The sequence below is a fragment of the Watersipora subatra genome, chromosome 4, assembly GCF_963576615.1.
Source record: "Watersipora subatra chromosome 4, tzWatSuba1.1, whole genome shotgun sequence".
Lineage (NCBI taxonomy): Eukaryota > Metazoa > Bryozoa > Gymnolaemata > Cheilostomatida > Watersiporidae > Watersipora > Watersipora subatra.
Genome location: NC_088711.1, coordinates 53,647,099 through 53,664,112, shown reverse-complemented (window position 1 = coordinate 53,664,112; position 17,014 = coordinate 53,647,099). Strand labels below are relative to the sequence as shown.

The window sequence follows — 17,014 nt, the reverse complement described above, 5'->3', positions numbered from 1 at the left end:
ATAATAAAAACACATTGTGAATACTTTGTATGTGTTTGAATAATAATGTCTCTACTTTTGTAGAATATATCTTTTAAATTTATTTGGTATTATATCGTTTTTGTAATTAAGTATCAATATGTTGTTGATTTCTTAACATTAATATCAAGAGATGATTTTTTAGCGTAGTTCTGCATGATCATACTATGTTTGCATAAATGTGTTGCTGTTTGCTATTTATTTTTAGCACTGTTGTGAAGTAATAAAATACAAACTATTTTAATTGGTTTTAATGCATTTACAACTTTTTGGATAAAAATGTTAGGTAAAACAGCTGTTTTAGTACCTACCATTCAGTCCCTTCTTGCCATGACAATAACCAGTCAGCCAACATCCACATTTGCAAACTATATTTGTTGTACAATAAATAAAATGCTATGAGTTTTTTATATTGAGGAAAAGTAGCCAATTTACACATAAGTTCAAAAGATAGACCACAATCATCGAAATCAAACCATCAGTTTTAAAGGTTTATATTCAAAAAATAACTTCTTGCTAATTCAATTCATAATTGGTTTGTTTATTATTCACATCACATAACACTTTGATTTCATGCCTGATAAAAACCTGCCTATAAAAGCTCAGCTGGCAGCCATCAGTTGTGCATTTTATTGCAAAATTTGGGGTAAGGAGACTTAACTCTTAAGTGTGTAAAAATTTTACCTATGAATTCATTAATTTTGGACACATATCCTTGAGGAGACAACTCCAAGTTCAAAACTACCTCTGACGAATTTAAAAATATATCCTCGATAAGAGGCAAAAATGTTCCGCCTCCTATTATCAATTTGCTATACACATTTTAGATAATTTATATATATACGAAGGCCTCTTATTAGGGGGCCTCCCATCCTACATATTTTGAGTATATATATATATATATATATATATATATATATATATAAGGCTACTTATATATGGATATATATTGGGATATTTATATAGGTATGTATACGTATTGGGATATCTACATAGGAATATATATGTATTGGGATATCTATATGGCGATATATATATATATATATATATATATATTTTCTAATCAGGAGGCTCATATCAATATAAAAGCCATGTTAGAAGGCTCTGAACAATTAGCTGTTACGGGAGCCTCCATATTCTACATATATATATATAGAATATAAATATATATATAGGCATATAAATATATTTATATGTAGCCTAAACCGAATTAAGCTTATATTGCACAGAGAAATAAAAAAGCTCCTTCATTTAAAATGGTAAATGTTGTATATGTTTATTAAAATTAATTTTCTATACAAAAACCTTTTTATTACTCGTGTAATGCTAGACATCCATCTAGTTGATAATAAAGTAGCTGATTGTAGGCTAAACTTAGATGTACCACTCAAGGAAGTAAATAGAGCTAAACTATTATTTTAGTATGAAACTGATGTTTATACGCTCAGGTTCACATTATTATCTGTTAAATGATTGGTTGCCAATAGGCCATGCTGTGATGAGACAGCATGGCTGCATTGATATTAACAAAAAAAACCTTTGTGTTAGCGATAGACTGTGTCCGCGAAGCCATTACATTAGCTACGAGTGTTACAGCTTGGAGTTCTAGCACTTCTACACTGAATGAGAAGTTATACGGTATATAATATCTTAAAAAGATCATTTATGAGTGACGTTTGCTCTCATCTACAAACCTGACTAAAGTTGATATGCCATTTGCTGATCTCACCCAAAGTTCCACCATCCTTCTATACAAGTGACTAAGGTTAAAGACTACCTGGTAAGTATTAAAGGTTTCTAATTTTGCTGTACCTCGTTGTTCTATGAAGGTTAAGGTATACTCCATAAAAGACAGTTTTTCTTTTGTCGATAAAAAGACAGCTGGTCTTTCTGCTCTAGTCATGCGCAAGTTTTTGCTTCGGTACAAAGGTGGGAGTTTTTGGCTGACTATTTCCCTGGGTCTATTCAGTGTACCACTAATTATTATATTTGATCTGGATTTTGTGCTAATATCCTAACTTCCATCATTTCCAGATTGTTTGCTCTTTTTGATACTTTATATATTGATGTCTCTAAAATGAGTTTGAGGTGATCCTCTTAGAAGGATCATGAAAAACTGAGAATAGCAGATATTATAACATATTTTATCTGGTTTGAAAGTACCATATGGTTGACTACAGTACTCTATTATAGAGGTTGTCATAGTCACAGTGACTTATATTCAGGAACATATACTTTTACTTTACTGCTCAGACTTACACTTACATAATATCAATTGCAGGTGGAGTATTGACTACTTATCTATACATTTATCTATAATATGGCTATTCAACTAATTATAAATAATTTTAAATTGATACAGATAATAAAAAAGTGTCCGTTAAAATCCACACAAATTTTGAATAAAAATATAGTAATATGATATTTGTCGGGTATAGATTGCCTTATCATTGGCTGAGTCAATGAGTAAGACAGAATTTCAAGTGAGAGGCCACTGAGGTCTGGGCGCTCAAATGAAACTAATGTTTTTACTTCACTTTAGGTGCTGTGTAAGTTTCATTAGCTTGTGAACCATTCCATTAGCTCTTCACAGATAATACTGCCCTGATCTGGCAAAACCCAATAATTGACATTTTTTTCAAAATTGACTTTTTTCTTGATTTGACCTGTTTTCTGGTTGAAAATTCATGTCACAAAATTTTATATGTCAAATCCTACCAGAAGTGTGATTTTCTGGCATGGCATAACCCAATAACTCAGTATCATCAATGGTATTCATCTGGCAAAACCCAACAATTGGGCTTGTTTGGTTATGATTGGATGACAGCATGCTGCCCATTGTAATTGTTGTGTTCTGCCACAGTATAAAACAAAATGGTAGCTTTAAACTGAGCAGACAATACAAACAACTTACACTTGTGCACTTCTAATCTTGTTTATTCACATCAATTTAAGTTTGTTCAGTAGATCAGATTATCATACATCTCATTGATTACCCAAGGATTAAAGTGGTTTATCAGATCATTTACTATGGCTTTACGTACATCAAGCAGAGACAGTGAGTATCCTGTTTTATTTCTTTTTGTTGTTTTCATTTATGCTAACCATTGGTATAAATATTTTAATATTACATCTTAACTGGTGCCAACGCAATGTCACACATACTCGTACGCAACGCAATGTAGGATAACTAGCCAGTAGACCAACAATGTTTATCTAATACTGGTTGTCGGTGTGGGATTAACTGTATTTATTGGTCTCAGTGGCAATTCTATTTTCACTCATGTCGCCAAGAATGAACGCTCAGATATTACTTTTTTATATCAGTTGTGAGGTATTTAAAATTGCAAAAAGTAATTATGTTACTGACACCTTATCTTTTATATTCATCATTATTTGCAGACATTCTGGACGAATTCGTGACACCGCCTAAAAAACGCTGCCGCACTGATGAAGAAAAGCGAAAAAGAGATGTTGAAAAACACAAACTCAGACCTCTGTGCACATGCACAAAGCTAAACTGCCATGATAAGATAGCTCAAAAAACCCGAATCAACACATACTCAGCTTTTTGGCAGCTAACTAAGCAGCAGAGAGACATTCAGATGTTTAGCCTCCTAAATGTGACTGAACCAAAAACATTGAAGCGGGATGCTTCCTTTAACCGTGACCGAACCGTCACATGCCACATTAAAGATCCTTCTGGTGCAAGGCAGAGAGTGTGTAAAACATTCTTTCTGAGCACACATGGATACCTGAACACATCGAGCATCATCAACGACATTCTCACCAAAACTCCGATAGGCTCACCCTTCCCAACACCAGATGCACGCGGTGGAGTTCGTGAATCAAACCAGGTGAATAAAGATGCTGTGGTAGCACACATCTTAACATTCAATCCTGCCTTGCCACATTACAGACGAGCCCATGCTCCAAAGCGTTTCTACCTGCCACCAGAGCTAAAGTCCAAGAGATGGTCAATGACTACCATGAAAGCTCTGATACACCAGTGAGTTATTCAACCTATCTCTGAGAAATCAGAAAACTGAACATCTCTTTTACCCGCCTCTCCACAAAAGAGTGTGAAATGTGTAAGACACAGGCTTTATCACACACAAAAATTGCTGGAAGCCGTGAATGCGAAACTAACTGCGAAGCATGTGTGAAACAGGCAAAACATGATGCCCTGAAAATAGTAGCGAGAAACGCATACAAGTCTGAGAGCCACCAAGTGAAAGCAGACACGATGGTGAGAAGTGTAGACTTACAGAAAGTCATCATGCTACCTTGCATGCCAGGTGTAAAGTCCGCCTGCTTCACCAAGCGACTGGTGGCGTTTCATGAAACGTTTGCGCCAGTCGACGCGTACAAAAAAGAACATGACACCATCAGCTGTGTTTGGAACGAATTTATTTCGGGTAGGCGGGCATAAGACATTGTGTCTACCTTCCTCAGAGCCTTGAAAGTAGACAGGGATTTCAAACATGTAGTTTATTTTGCCGATAACTGTTCAGCACAGAATAAGAATTGGTTTCTGCTGACAGCACTTGTTGATATAGTGAACTCGTCAGATATCAGTGCAGAGACAGTGACATTAAAATTCCTAGAAGCAGGACATACGTTTATGTCTGCTGACAGCATTCACGCGGATATGGAGAAACGCATGACAAAGATGGGGCAGATACTAGATTTTGAGGATTTCAAGTCGTGCATCGCTGCCAAAAGGGTAAACGTGATTCCGATGGGCTATCAGGACTTCGTATCGGTCAAAAACCTTAAATCAACCACCAATGTGCAGAAAGCTGGAATTGCGCTAGCAGATATTCAAGTTCTCCAATTCCGCCGCGGTAGCAGAGCAGTCTTTTACAAACTTTATCATAGTGATACTGAGTTCACCGAACTTGACGTTTTTATGAAAAAAGCTACACTGCCTTTCAACAGACCCAGCCGCAAGGCAGACCGCGGAATCCCTGCCTCTAAAAAGGACAGCATCATCAAAAACCTGCTGCCAATGATGCCAAAAAGTCGCCGCCAATTCTGGCTGAACATCAGAATTGACGATGAGGCAGTGTGCCTGGCTTGCAACTAGGAGACAGACCTTTAGTAATGAGTTCAATTTGTGATTTGGTTTTGAGTAATTAACTTTTTATTTTAATAATATCTTGATATTAATCCGAATTTATTCAGTATTAATATCTTTGGCCGAAGGGTTGTTTGTGTTGTTTTTCACTTTCTTAATTTCAAAAAGAAAGGTATCAACCAGTTTAATGTCCAACATATTTTATCATTTCCATTCATGCTAATAAAATATACACAATCCCACAAATCCCATCAGGTTGATTCACTCACTATACATCAAATTTTGACTAATAAGTCACATTTGATGGGATTAGCAAGTTTAATCCCTTCAATTAGCAAAATGGGGGAATCGATTCATTGAATTGTTTGGTTATGCCTGCCTTTTAGGATGCTAACCACAAACAAGATAGTCATGCAAAACATAACAACTTCAATTGTTGGGTTTTGCCAGATCACTCTCACATGAAGACAGTAGCATCAATGTTCTGTCAAAACCAAATAACTGACCAAAAATTCATTTTACTGAGCAAAAACAACTGTGATTTGTCAGTGGAGGTGAACAATGATATGTTCAAATATTTGTACCAAATATGAAGTGTTAAGTGCAATATTTTTAGGTTGGCACCAATTTAAACTTCGAAAGGCTGTACTGAAAACTTTTTGTTTAGGCAATTATTGGGTTTTGCCAGATCAGGGCAGAATAGATCTCTTGTGTCTGCATTAATACCAACATAGTTTCTATTCTCTACATCTCAGATTGCGCTTGTGCATAGCTTATTGTTTTGATTTGTATGCCTCGGCTTAGATCTTGCATTCTTGCTCATCTATTTGGCTTTCATAAAATGAAAGCCAAATATATGGGCCAAATTTTCAAATTAAAAGCCAGGCTTTCATCTGAATGCCTGGTGCTTAATTTGCTGGTTCACAAGTCTGAAAGCCGTTGTCTCCTACTAACACTTGACGCAAACTTAAATTCTATACAAATAATTGCTTCAATAACATAATTTATATATTATCTATGTAATGAGTGTAAGACAGTGCCTCTGAATATACTGCGAAGGTTTGTGCCTCACAGACTAATTTCAGGTCCGATAGACCTTTCTCTCTGATGAGAATATTATGAAGTAGGCTATTGCTTAAATGATGTAAGTACTAGACACCTGTGGATAGATGACACCTCTATTATGTTTATAATGTAATATAAAAGGTCAACAGATGAAGTAGCTAACATTACAGTAGAAATTATTCAGGGAGATGGAGACTTCATGCTAAACCAGTGAGTGTATAGAGATTGTGTTTAAGACCGCTGGTATGTAGGATGAAGTAAGAGAGAGGTGCATAGAGGTAGGTTAGATTGCTTTTAAGACAACATCTATTATCTAACAAATACCACCTGTGCACCCTCATTTGTTTCTTCATCTGTAGTGCTTATGCTCTATATTCAGATAGTATTTGATTGAGTTGGTAACAGTGCCTGTAATACTTTTAAATGATTTATTGGTTTATTAGTGTAATAATTAGATTGAAATAAGTATTGTAAGCAACATGGACGGATGCTTACTGCTAAGAATGAATGGGAATTTAGCGCAAGAAAATAAATTCTGCAGCAGTCCATCGTAGATGCCTATTGTATAACCAAAAGACAACTTCTAATGAACCACGCTTATTCATTAACCTCGATTTCTGCTCAGAGATTGCTCAGAGATTGCTCAGAAATTGTGTTTTATCATGCCTTTGAATTTCTAATAAAGGCTCTATTAGGGTAGTCTGGCGTCCTCCATTATGTGAACATGGCCAGTCAATCTTAGATTCTTTTAGATGAGAACTTTATACATGTTAGGTAGGTTGGTATGAGCTAGAATATCCTCATTCTGGATGAAATCCCACAACTTCACATTTAGAATCAGATGCAGATGTCTCATCATATAGACATCAAATTTGTGATCAGTTAGCTTGTATAATGGCCAGCTCTCCACTTCGTGTAACAGAGAAGATAGAATGATGGCCTGATATACAGAGCATTTAATTTTGAATATCAGATCCTATTCATATCACACATTTGCCCTTACTTGTCCAAAAGGGATTGAAAAACATCCTAGTGTTTATTTCATCAGCCATTTTGCTGCTACTCATGACTGTCGGCCTGAGCCATCATTCTTCACGCCCGAGGGTTGGTGTGGCCCCCTTCCCCGTCGCTCCCAGGCGGCGGCGGCGAAGGAGGCAAACGCTAAGCTACAAGGTAAGTTTGTAGGCCCCTACCAAGTCGTAATCACCTGGCCCAACTACAACTATGTAGTGAAAAAGCAAGGCCAAATCTCGATTTAACACAAGTCCAGGTTGAAACCCTATCATGCCTGCCCAGGAAGTGCTGGCCGTGCTCTGGCAACGCTTTACCCTCGAAGAGGGCCAAATATGAAAGGGGCCAAGAGGGCTCGGCCTTCGCGCAGGAACTGCTCACAAGCGGATAAAGAATTGATGGATTTCCCTTCTCAAACGAGTTCAGCTGATAAGCTCGACGAGATGGGAAAGGCAACTCCACAGGCCAATACCAAAAACGAAAACTTGCACGGATACTTGCACAAAAACTTGTGCGAGGGTTCGATCCCAGAACCTCCGGCTGCACATTGCCAAAACGAAGGTAGAGAGGAATTGGTCCCCTCCCTTCTAGAAAGCCCGTATGAATTAATTATGGACCTGGACTCCGGACACCTAGCAATGTCTCCTCGAGCAGTGGAATATCCCATCACTGCAGCAGAAGAACCAAACTGTCGTACTTTTCGTACTAGAAAAAAAGCCGAAAGGGTACGGTGATTGGGTCTATTAGACAACGAGAGGATAAGAAGACCTAGCCGCAGAACAGACAGTTCCAAAAGGCAGCCCACAGTACCAGAACCAGAATATGCCAGCTACTGACGACAAACATTTGCTTAATCAAGAAATTAGCCACCTTGAACACCATGTTAAGCAGCTTGGGACCTTGGCCCGGCTAGTTGCTTCACCCATGTTGTTTAATTAGATAATGCCTCTAATGGAGGGAAGTGTGTAGTGGATTCCCGGGCCATGTTTTTATAATTCGTGTAGATATTTATGTATATATATTGTGCATGCTGTGTTGATATTTTCATTATATCGTAATTAATTTGTTCGTATGCTATATCACTATTATGTCTTCGTTTATCACTGTATTATAACCATGCCAACGCCTTAGCGATTGTATTTATTCATTTTGTTTGCCGGTGTTCTAACTGTTTGCCGTTAGCCGGAACGGCTGATATTATTATATACATGTATATAAAGGAGCACGCTCACTTAGTTGAGCAGAGCAGATAGCCTTACGCTCCTTGGCTAGTGAAATTTCCATCTCTAATAAAGAGCTGAACGAAACTAGACGCACTCTCTTCTCTTTATGTATTAGTCTAGATCGTGCCAAGTAAAGGCCAGCAAATTCCTTTACACATAATCCTGCGCCGTGTTATATTGGAACACAATCATGTACCTTGCCATATTGGAACACCGCGCTACTGCTGTTACTGTCAACTGCTCCAACACTAAATGAGTTTACTTACACAGACAGAATCCCTAACAATATAAATCTATGTTTTCATTACTAGACCACAAAAACTGTTTTTATTTACATTTCTAATCTCTGACTATTTTAGAGAAGGAAGAAAAGTCTGAGTACCTAATGGATGCGTTATTTTACATAGAATGGTTAGCTAGGTCTTACAAAGAGAAGGCAGAACAGTCTGGCAATTGGAGACACTACCTACAGGTAAGTTTACATTACTTCAGATCAGCTAAAGTGAAATGTAAAATGTTTACAAGGAGACCGAGCACACTAAGATGGTGAGTCATACATTTGACGAATGCAACATAATTTAACTGTTATTCGCGAGCAGAGGCTATTTATTTATACTGCTAATTTTACTACCATGGAGCTTGAAAAGTTGTGATTTTACAAAATATTCAATCTTTACTCCTGAACGTAATATATTAGTTTAAAGGTAATTCAAACAATTATTTTTAAATGGAGGTTATAACAAAATATAAAATTTAGTATAGATCGCATCTTAAAACATAGCCATATTGTATTTTGTCCAATGAAGATGAAAGAATAAAGATTTTTAAACTTTTAGTGAAGCTAATTGTAGTACAAATATAACATGTAAAAAATAGGGCTAGTGTTGAATTTTATTGTATATTGGGTCATTGACTCTACAAACTACTAGCATCTAACAATTTACTAGCTGAATGATTATAACATTATTTATTAGAGACTTGAAAATATTATTACTGAGTCAAATTCTTATAATATTGTAGAAAGTATATTTATTCTCTTTGTTCTAGCTGTGGTTTAAAACAGGAAAATTATGAACACTCCTTTATAACTGCCCATTGCTAAAAATAGACGTTCTCTAAGACACCCTTGAAGTTCTTTAAATTCTTCAACTGAATTTATAGATGGTTGCTATGCCATGTGATATTATGAAGTCTTTAATGGTTCGTTCAGAAAATTACCATAACTTCGTTTTATTATGTTTGCTTGCATAACAGTAAAATATCATAGCAGCAATTGTGAGGTGATGTCACAGTGTTGATAGTGGTTGGAGCAATTTTGCTAAAAAAATAAGTATGATAGAAATGTACTTGAAATTTCATGTTGCAGTGTTGACAGGGATTAAAGTACCTTTGTTGAAATCAGAAGTCAGATTGAGTCGTACCTAAGGCCATGAAACACAGAATTCTTATTATTTTGTTATTTACAATATTTAGGCTCACGGGCTAGCTAACTTCTGCCTCGCTCAAGACTTAACTCCAGAAAGACGTAGACTTGTATATGAAATAGAAAAAAGTTGGTACAAAGGAAACCATCCTCTCAGCTGTGATCAGCATCAACAGTTAATCAATGACCATAAACGACTTCTGACAAACTACAGAGAAGAAACTAAAAAGAACTTTTCTGGTTTAGACAGCTTAGTTAAGATTTTAGACACTGATGAGTTATTCAGTGAAGGAAGTTTGAAAAATGCTGAAGAATTCTGTCAAAAACTATTTGAAGCAAGTAGAACTTGTACTGATAAGCTTATCAATGTGTCAAGAATAATTCTCCAAGATAGTGTTGCTATGCTAAAACAAGGAGGAAAATATCCGCCGTGCCAATTTGCACTGATAGGGCTTGGATCAATTGCCAAAGGAGAAGCAACTCCTTACTTCAATTTAGAATATGCTCTCATTGTGGAGGAAGAGTCAGACTACTTTGAAAAGTTAGCTGTTGACACTTACTTCAGGATAGGGAATCTGGGAGAGAGTCCGCTCAAAGGATTTGATATCGAGGAACTCAAAGGCAATGAGAATCTTGACAGTCAAATGAAACAATTCACAACTGGCTACAGAATAGATGGAATAACTAAAAATTCTGGAAATATTCCAACAGGTAATGGCAGAGAAGGAGGCCACACTCTGACCTTTACAGTTGACAGGTTGATGGATCTCTACCAAACAGAAGCCGAGGCAGAATTAGGTGAACTTGCAGACAAATCAGACATGTTATCGTCTACTGTAGTCATTCTCTCTAATGGTGGAGCCCTTTTTAGTAGCCAACTCTACGATCAGTTTATTACAGCAAGAGAACAATATGAAAAGTCTGTGTCAAATGGAAACCAAGCTGTCCAACAAAAACGTCTTGATTTATTTTGAATGGATATTGAAAAGTTTTCGTTTGTGCCAGACTTCGTCAAGTTTCAACCCCCAAATAATCTGAATGTCAGAGTAAAAGAGAAAATTTTCCGTTACCCAACTCTACCAGCAAACAACATGAAGATGTGTCTAAGATTACAGTCTAAACACTCGTGGGAGATATGGAGAGAAATGCATCAGCTTGGCATTTTGTCAACAGAGAATCAAAAGTACCTAAATATTCTTCTAGCAACTGCCATTTACTTACGAACTTCTGCTTATCTCCAGTCAAGCTCTCAGACAAATGATGTGCAAATTTACAAGTACTATAAAGGAAGACAAGACACACTTTACACCGTTCCCACACACTTGTTTGTACTTATGGGCTACTTACTTGTAAAAATCAAACAATTTGTTTGCTCTGCAATGCATCAAGTAACGACACTCGCTGACCTATATTTGCTACCAGATAAAATAACAGTTTCTCTTGAGAATCATTGGTTGCTAGCTGAAGTACTTTACTTTACTGGAGAGTATGAATCAGCTAAAAAGGTAGTCAGTAAATCTATAGTCCAACCACTTGACAGTGACAGTGATGACGTGTTGTGGGAGATCATCAGTCAAACCACGCTACAAACAACCGACCTACATGTACTTGACTGCAGAGATATTCCACAAAAACGAGCTGAATTTTGTGCCTACCTCCTATACTACACGGAAAAATATAAACCAGCATTTCGTTTCTTCAATTATTTCATCTTCACACAAAAGTGGCAGCATGCTCTTTGGAAGCTGTTGGCATCTCACTGCGGTAAAAAGATAGGAGATTACATAACAGCTAAAGAACTACTTAGAGATGTGAGTGTTTATTTGTTGGTATAAATTCCACATCACTTTACACATTTAAAGTGTTTGGAGTTCTTAAAGTTTCAAGATCAATCTTTGAAATGTTTTCCATCCTGAAAAAATGACTTTCATTCTTGACATATTGCTACTGAGGGTTTGTTTGTTTTAAATTTGCTATTTATAATTCTTTTTTGCTATTTATAGCAAAAATATTATATTATTATATTTCATAATTTGCTATGGAATGTTTTAGTTTTTATATTGTTCATAGAATATATTTACCTCAGCAAGGTTGATTGATTGAAAGATGGCCAAAAATTAATGGTGATAGCACAAATCATTAAATGTTGCTCAAAAATTAATTTATGCAGAACAACATGTTTCCATTAATAATTTAAAAATTGATGGAGCAAAATAAAAACATAGTATACTAGTAGAGACCTGTGAAGACTTCATGATTGTGTTTTCTTGGTATAACTACCACTCTTCAACCCAGACAACCAACAAGTTGTAATAGTCTTTAGTTGACCATTGTCAACACTGAAAGCAACCATGTGGACTTTTCCTCTATCTTTTATATACCCTTGAAGCGTGAGAAACCCTTTGAAAACGTTTCAAATACTCTGTTCAGGGCTGTTTTCGTTTGCTTGTCCTTCACTGGCTACCTCTCATTGCTGCTTTCTTAGTTTGTCTATGTTGATGGTAAACAATTACAAACATATACCCACAGTTATGTCCTCTTTTATTTTAGCTTTAGTTACAGTGTGTCACATTAGTAAAGAGCAGCGATGGCGACTGGAGTTTTGTACGGGATGAAATGTGGAAGCCTTTTGATGTGTTATTCGCTAAATTAGTTTATAGTAATAGGAAGCCTATAGACATGTTTTTTACAAAAAATAAACAAAAAGGCCTTTTAGCTGACCAGTTATTACAGTCATTTCAAAACTGGAAAAGTGATAAATACACCTGGTTGATTTTGTACTTTTAATATCAAGATGGATGTTGATAGCAAAGGAAGTCAGTCTCGACTTTTGTACATACATGTAAGATGTTGTGAATCTTTTATCTCAATGGACTTTTAATTTCTTTAGTAGTAAATGTAGCAATGAATCTGATGATTTAGGTGGCAACTGTGATTTTGTTGTAACTAATGTTTTCATGGAAAGCTGAGCAGCGAAAGATATTTCATGGAATCTTTCTGATTTTTTTACTTTTGAGTTTTTTAAAGTATATAAATGTTATTGTCACTATTTACCAGAGATGGGTACGCGAGTTATCATGTTTGGTCGAGCAAGCATCAAAACTCATTTCACTAACGAGTTGAAAAGAATCGATTCTCTGGTATTTTTTACGTACTGTAAACTCGTATTGATTCAGAGCATCCTAACAGTAAAAATCGAATTAACTCTCCTGTCACCATAAATAAATTCGCTCAAACTCTATTTTTAATAAGCGAAAAAACTCGATTCAAAATGCAACAATCCTTCATTTTGCAAATACTGCATTGATGAGAAATCTATAATTAACACAATGACCTCAGTAACATAAATGATTACTTGATGTGCCTTAAAGCAAAAACCATCTTTTGCAGTCCCATTTTGCCACCCGCACATGCTTTGTAAGACTTGTATTATAGCACTGAGTATATTTTATTGATCAATAATAAATACTATACAGTAGCTTTATAATTTGTCTGCGCATTGAGAACAAGCATATTAATAAGCTTTATAGCTGCTTGAGAATATCGTTCATTCTATATGAAAGATAGGAAATCGCTTTTATAACGATTTGCCTTTGTACCTGTACAAAAGCAATGATGACATATATTGCAGTGTTATTGGATCTACCCAAAACCTTGCAACAATAAACTTTGAAAATTATATTATCAATATTCTAAAAACAAATCAGCTCCATAGTTTTTCCTTTACTCACAAAACATAGCCCAAACCTGTAGTTTAGTTTATTAATTTCCATTTTAGGATGAATAAAAGATTATTGTAAACAGCGATCTAAGCTATTTTTTCCTGGTGAAATCCTTTAACACTTGACCAATGATATTTTTGGCTGCTACGTTTTTATATGATTGTTTATCAAATGCATTGATACTTGTGTCGGCCTACTTGATACTTTAAATCGAAGTTATATGAAAGATTCTCTGATTTTATAGCAATAGTACGTTAGGTAAGAAATTACTACTTCCTTCCAAAAAAAGCAATGAAATCCTTGGTAAAGTAGTTGATATTTGCTATACAAACAGTCAATAGACTGAGCTAATACGTGTAGCTAAATTACTGGTTCTGGGTTATTGTTATTTTGATGTACTATTATAGGTAAACTTTGGTATAAAACAGCTAGAGAATTGATTTTGTTTCGAAACAGCAAAATATTCCCCTAACTTTTTAATAAACTACATACGGCCGTTGCACCTGTGATAACCATAATTTTTCCGCTCCACACCCTGAGAGTCTATTCATTGATCATCAGGTGTATCAATAAATCACATGTAATAACTATTTGCACAGTTAATGCTAAACACCAGAAGGTGGTGGACCAGTGCAGGTGTTGCAATGTCATTCTAATAATCTGAATTGTTATATTGGTGACATGATATGTTATAGTGCATTTCCATAAGACTAAGAACATGTTAAAGTATACACATGTTGATAATGAGTTTTCTAGTAAAGATATCTGATATCTGTCGCAGGCTGAGAAAGACATAGAGTCATCAGATAGCAGAGATTTGTTCAAGGAGACTGATGACAACAACAAAGATACATCAGATGCATACAAAAGCATTGGTTCAGTGTACTTTGGTCTGAGTGAATATGACAAAGCATTTGAGTATCAAGCAAAATCTTTGAAGATGGATCAAGTCATGTATGGTGAAAATGTTCATCCTGATCTTGCTTTAGACTACAACAACATAGGTTCAATATACAACTCACTAGGTGACTATGGACTAGCACGAGAATATCACAACAAGTCATTAGATATGCGTAAAGCCATATATGGTGCTGAGACTAACCATACTGATATTGCTACAGCATACGACAACATAGGTTTAGTATACAACTCACTAGGTGACTATGGACAAGCACTAGAATATCACACCAAGTCAATGGATATGCGTAAAGCTATATATGGTGCTGAGGCTAACCATACTGCTATTGCTATTAGCTACAACAACATAGGCACAGTATATGACTCACTAGGTGACTATGGACAAGCCCTAGATTATCACACCAAGTCATTAGATATGTTGAAAACTATATATGGTGCTGAGACTAACCATACTGCTATTGCTACTAGCTACAACAACATAGGCACAGTATATGACTCACTAGGTGACTATGGACAAGCCCTAGAATATCACACCAAATCATTGGATATGTTGAAAGCCATATATGGTGCTGAGACTAACCATACTGCTATTGCTATTAGCTACAACAACATTGGTTCAGTATACAACTTACTAGGTGACTATAGACAAGCACTAGAATATTACACCAAGTCATTGGATATGCATAATGCTATATATGGTGCTGAGGCTAATCATACTGATATTGCTACTAGCTACAACAAAATAGGTTCAGTATACAACTCACTAGGTGACTATGGACATGCACTAAAATATCACAACAAGTCATTGGATATGCGTAAAGCTATATATGGTGCTGAGGCTAATCATACTGATATCGCTACTAGCTACAACAACATTGGTTCAGTATACAACTCACTAGGTGACTATGGACAAGCACTAAAATATTACACCAAATCATTGAATATGCAGAAAGCTATATATAGTGCTGAGACTAACCATATTGGTATTTTCACAGCATACAACAACATAGGTTCAGTATACAACTCACTAGGTGACTATGGACAAGCGCTAGATTATCACACCAAGTCATTAGATATGTTGAAAACTACATATGGTGCTGAGACTAACCATACTAGTATTGCTACTAGCTACAACAACGTAAGTTCTATATACTGCACACTAGGTGACTATGGACAAGCCCTAGAATATCACACCAAATCATTGGATATGTTGAAAGCCATATATGGTGCTGAGACTAACCATACTGCAATTGCTACTAGCTACAACAACATTGGTTCAGTATACGACTCACTAGGTGACTATAGACAAGCATTAGAATATCACAACAAATCATTGGAGATGTGGAAAGCCATATATGGTGCTGAGACTAACCATACTGCTATTGCTACTAGCTACAACAACATTGGTTCAGAATACAACTTACTAGGTGACTATAGACTAGCACTAGAATATCACAACAAATCATTGGATATGTGGAAAGCTATATATGGTGCTGAGGCTAATCATACTGATATCGCTACTAACTACAACAACATAGGTTTAGTATACAACTCACTAGGTGACTATGGACAAGCACTAGAATATTACACCAAGTCATTGGATATGTGTAAAGCTATATATGGTACTGAGGCTAACCCTACTAGTATTGCTAGAGCGTACTACAACATAGGTTTTGTATACTACTCATTAGGTGAGAATGACCAAGCACTGGGCTTTTACACCAAATCATTGGATATGCTTCACATTATATACCATGAAAAACCAGACCATCTTCACATACAGCATTTACAAACTATAATCTTTACCCACATAAATGAAATTTCAGTAGCAACTTGATGAGTAAACTTTTGGGTCAAGAGTGGTAACTTTCATAAAGTTCTTAGATTATTCCATTTTGATCCTAGGCTTTGGGTATAATGCCTATCTTTGGACATACAGTTTTCCTTTTTGTTTTAATTGTGGCAGAAACTTGCTTTATTTTGTCCTCCGTATTTTCCTACACGTAGTCCATGTTTACTTGTATAAATCTTTAGAAGGTGGTTTTCTGTTTAAATTTTACTTCATTTTCATTTTAAGATAACTTTTAATAATACTATACATACTATATATTTATGATAAATTATAGTAATATCATCAGCTCTTGATGAGGAATATTGATTGATCATATATAGTTGTTAATTAAGGTGAAGTCTAAAGTTGGTCAAAATGATTCTATCCGTAGGCAGGTTTAATATTACTACATAGTGGGGATGCAACTCCAACTTCCACTATAAAATTGTATATTTAGCAAATATAATGAATGCCAATGCTTACATGAGTTAAATCAACTGAACAATAGCCTTTGTTCTTTAGTTAGCAACAAGCATCATGTCTAATAAATCAATGGCTGACATCATGAGACGCATTCTAGTTTTACAGTTCGTGCATTGAGCACTAAACTTTACAAATACACTGCACGCACGAGATATGAGTATAATCCGTTCCAAGGTTGGCATCGTACGGTCAACAAATTGTATGTAGGGGTATAAAAACCATAGTAATTATATAATGTAA

At 35.8% G+C, this 17,014-nt stretch overlaps 1 protein-coding gene across 1 annotated transcript; it reads left to right on the top strand.

Moving 5' to 3' along the window:
* Positions 1 to 10,794: 10,794 nt before the first annotated feature.
* Positions 10,795 to 16,297, top strand: LOC137394352 (tetratricopeptide repeat protein 28-like). Its single transcript, XM_068081065.1, has 2 exons — positions 10,795 to 11,631; positions 14,324 to 16,297. The coding sequence occupies exons 1-2, from the start codon at positions 10,795 to 10,797 to the stop codon at positions 16,295 to 16,297; spliced, it is 2,811 nt and encodes a 936-aa protein (XP_067937166.1).
* The last annotated feature ends 717 nt before the right edge of the window (positions 16,298 to 17,014 follow it).

Bases quoted from the DNA above. Each gene is read 5' to 3' on its own strand.
- LOC137394352 (XM_068081065.1), top strand. From the start codon at position 10,795: ATGGATATTGAAAAGTTTTCGTTTGTGCCAGACTTCGTCAAGTTTCAA. The intron at 11,632-14,323 runs GTGAGTGTTTAT...TATCTGTCGCAG, and splicing joins CTAAAGAACTACTTAGAGAT to GCTGAGAAAGACATAGAGTC.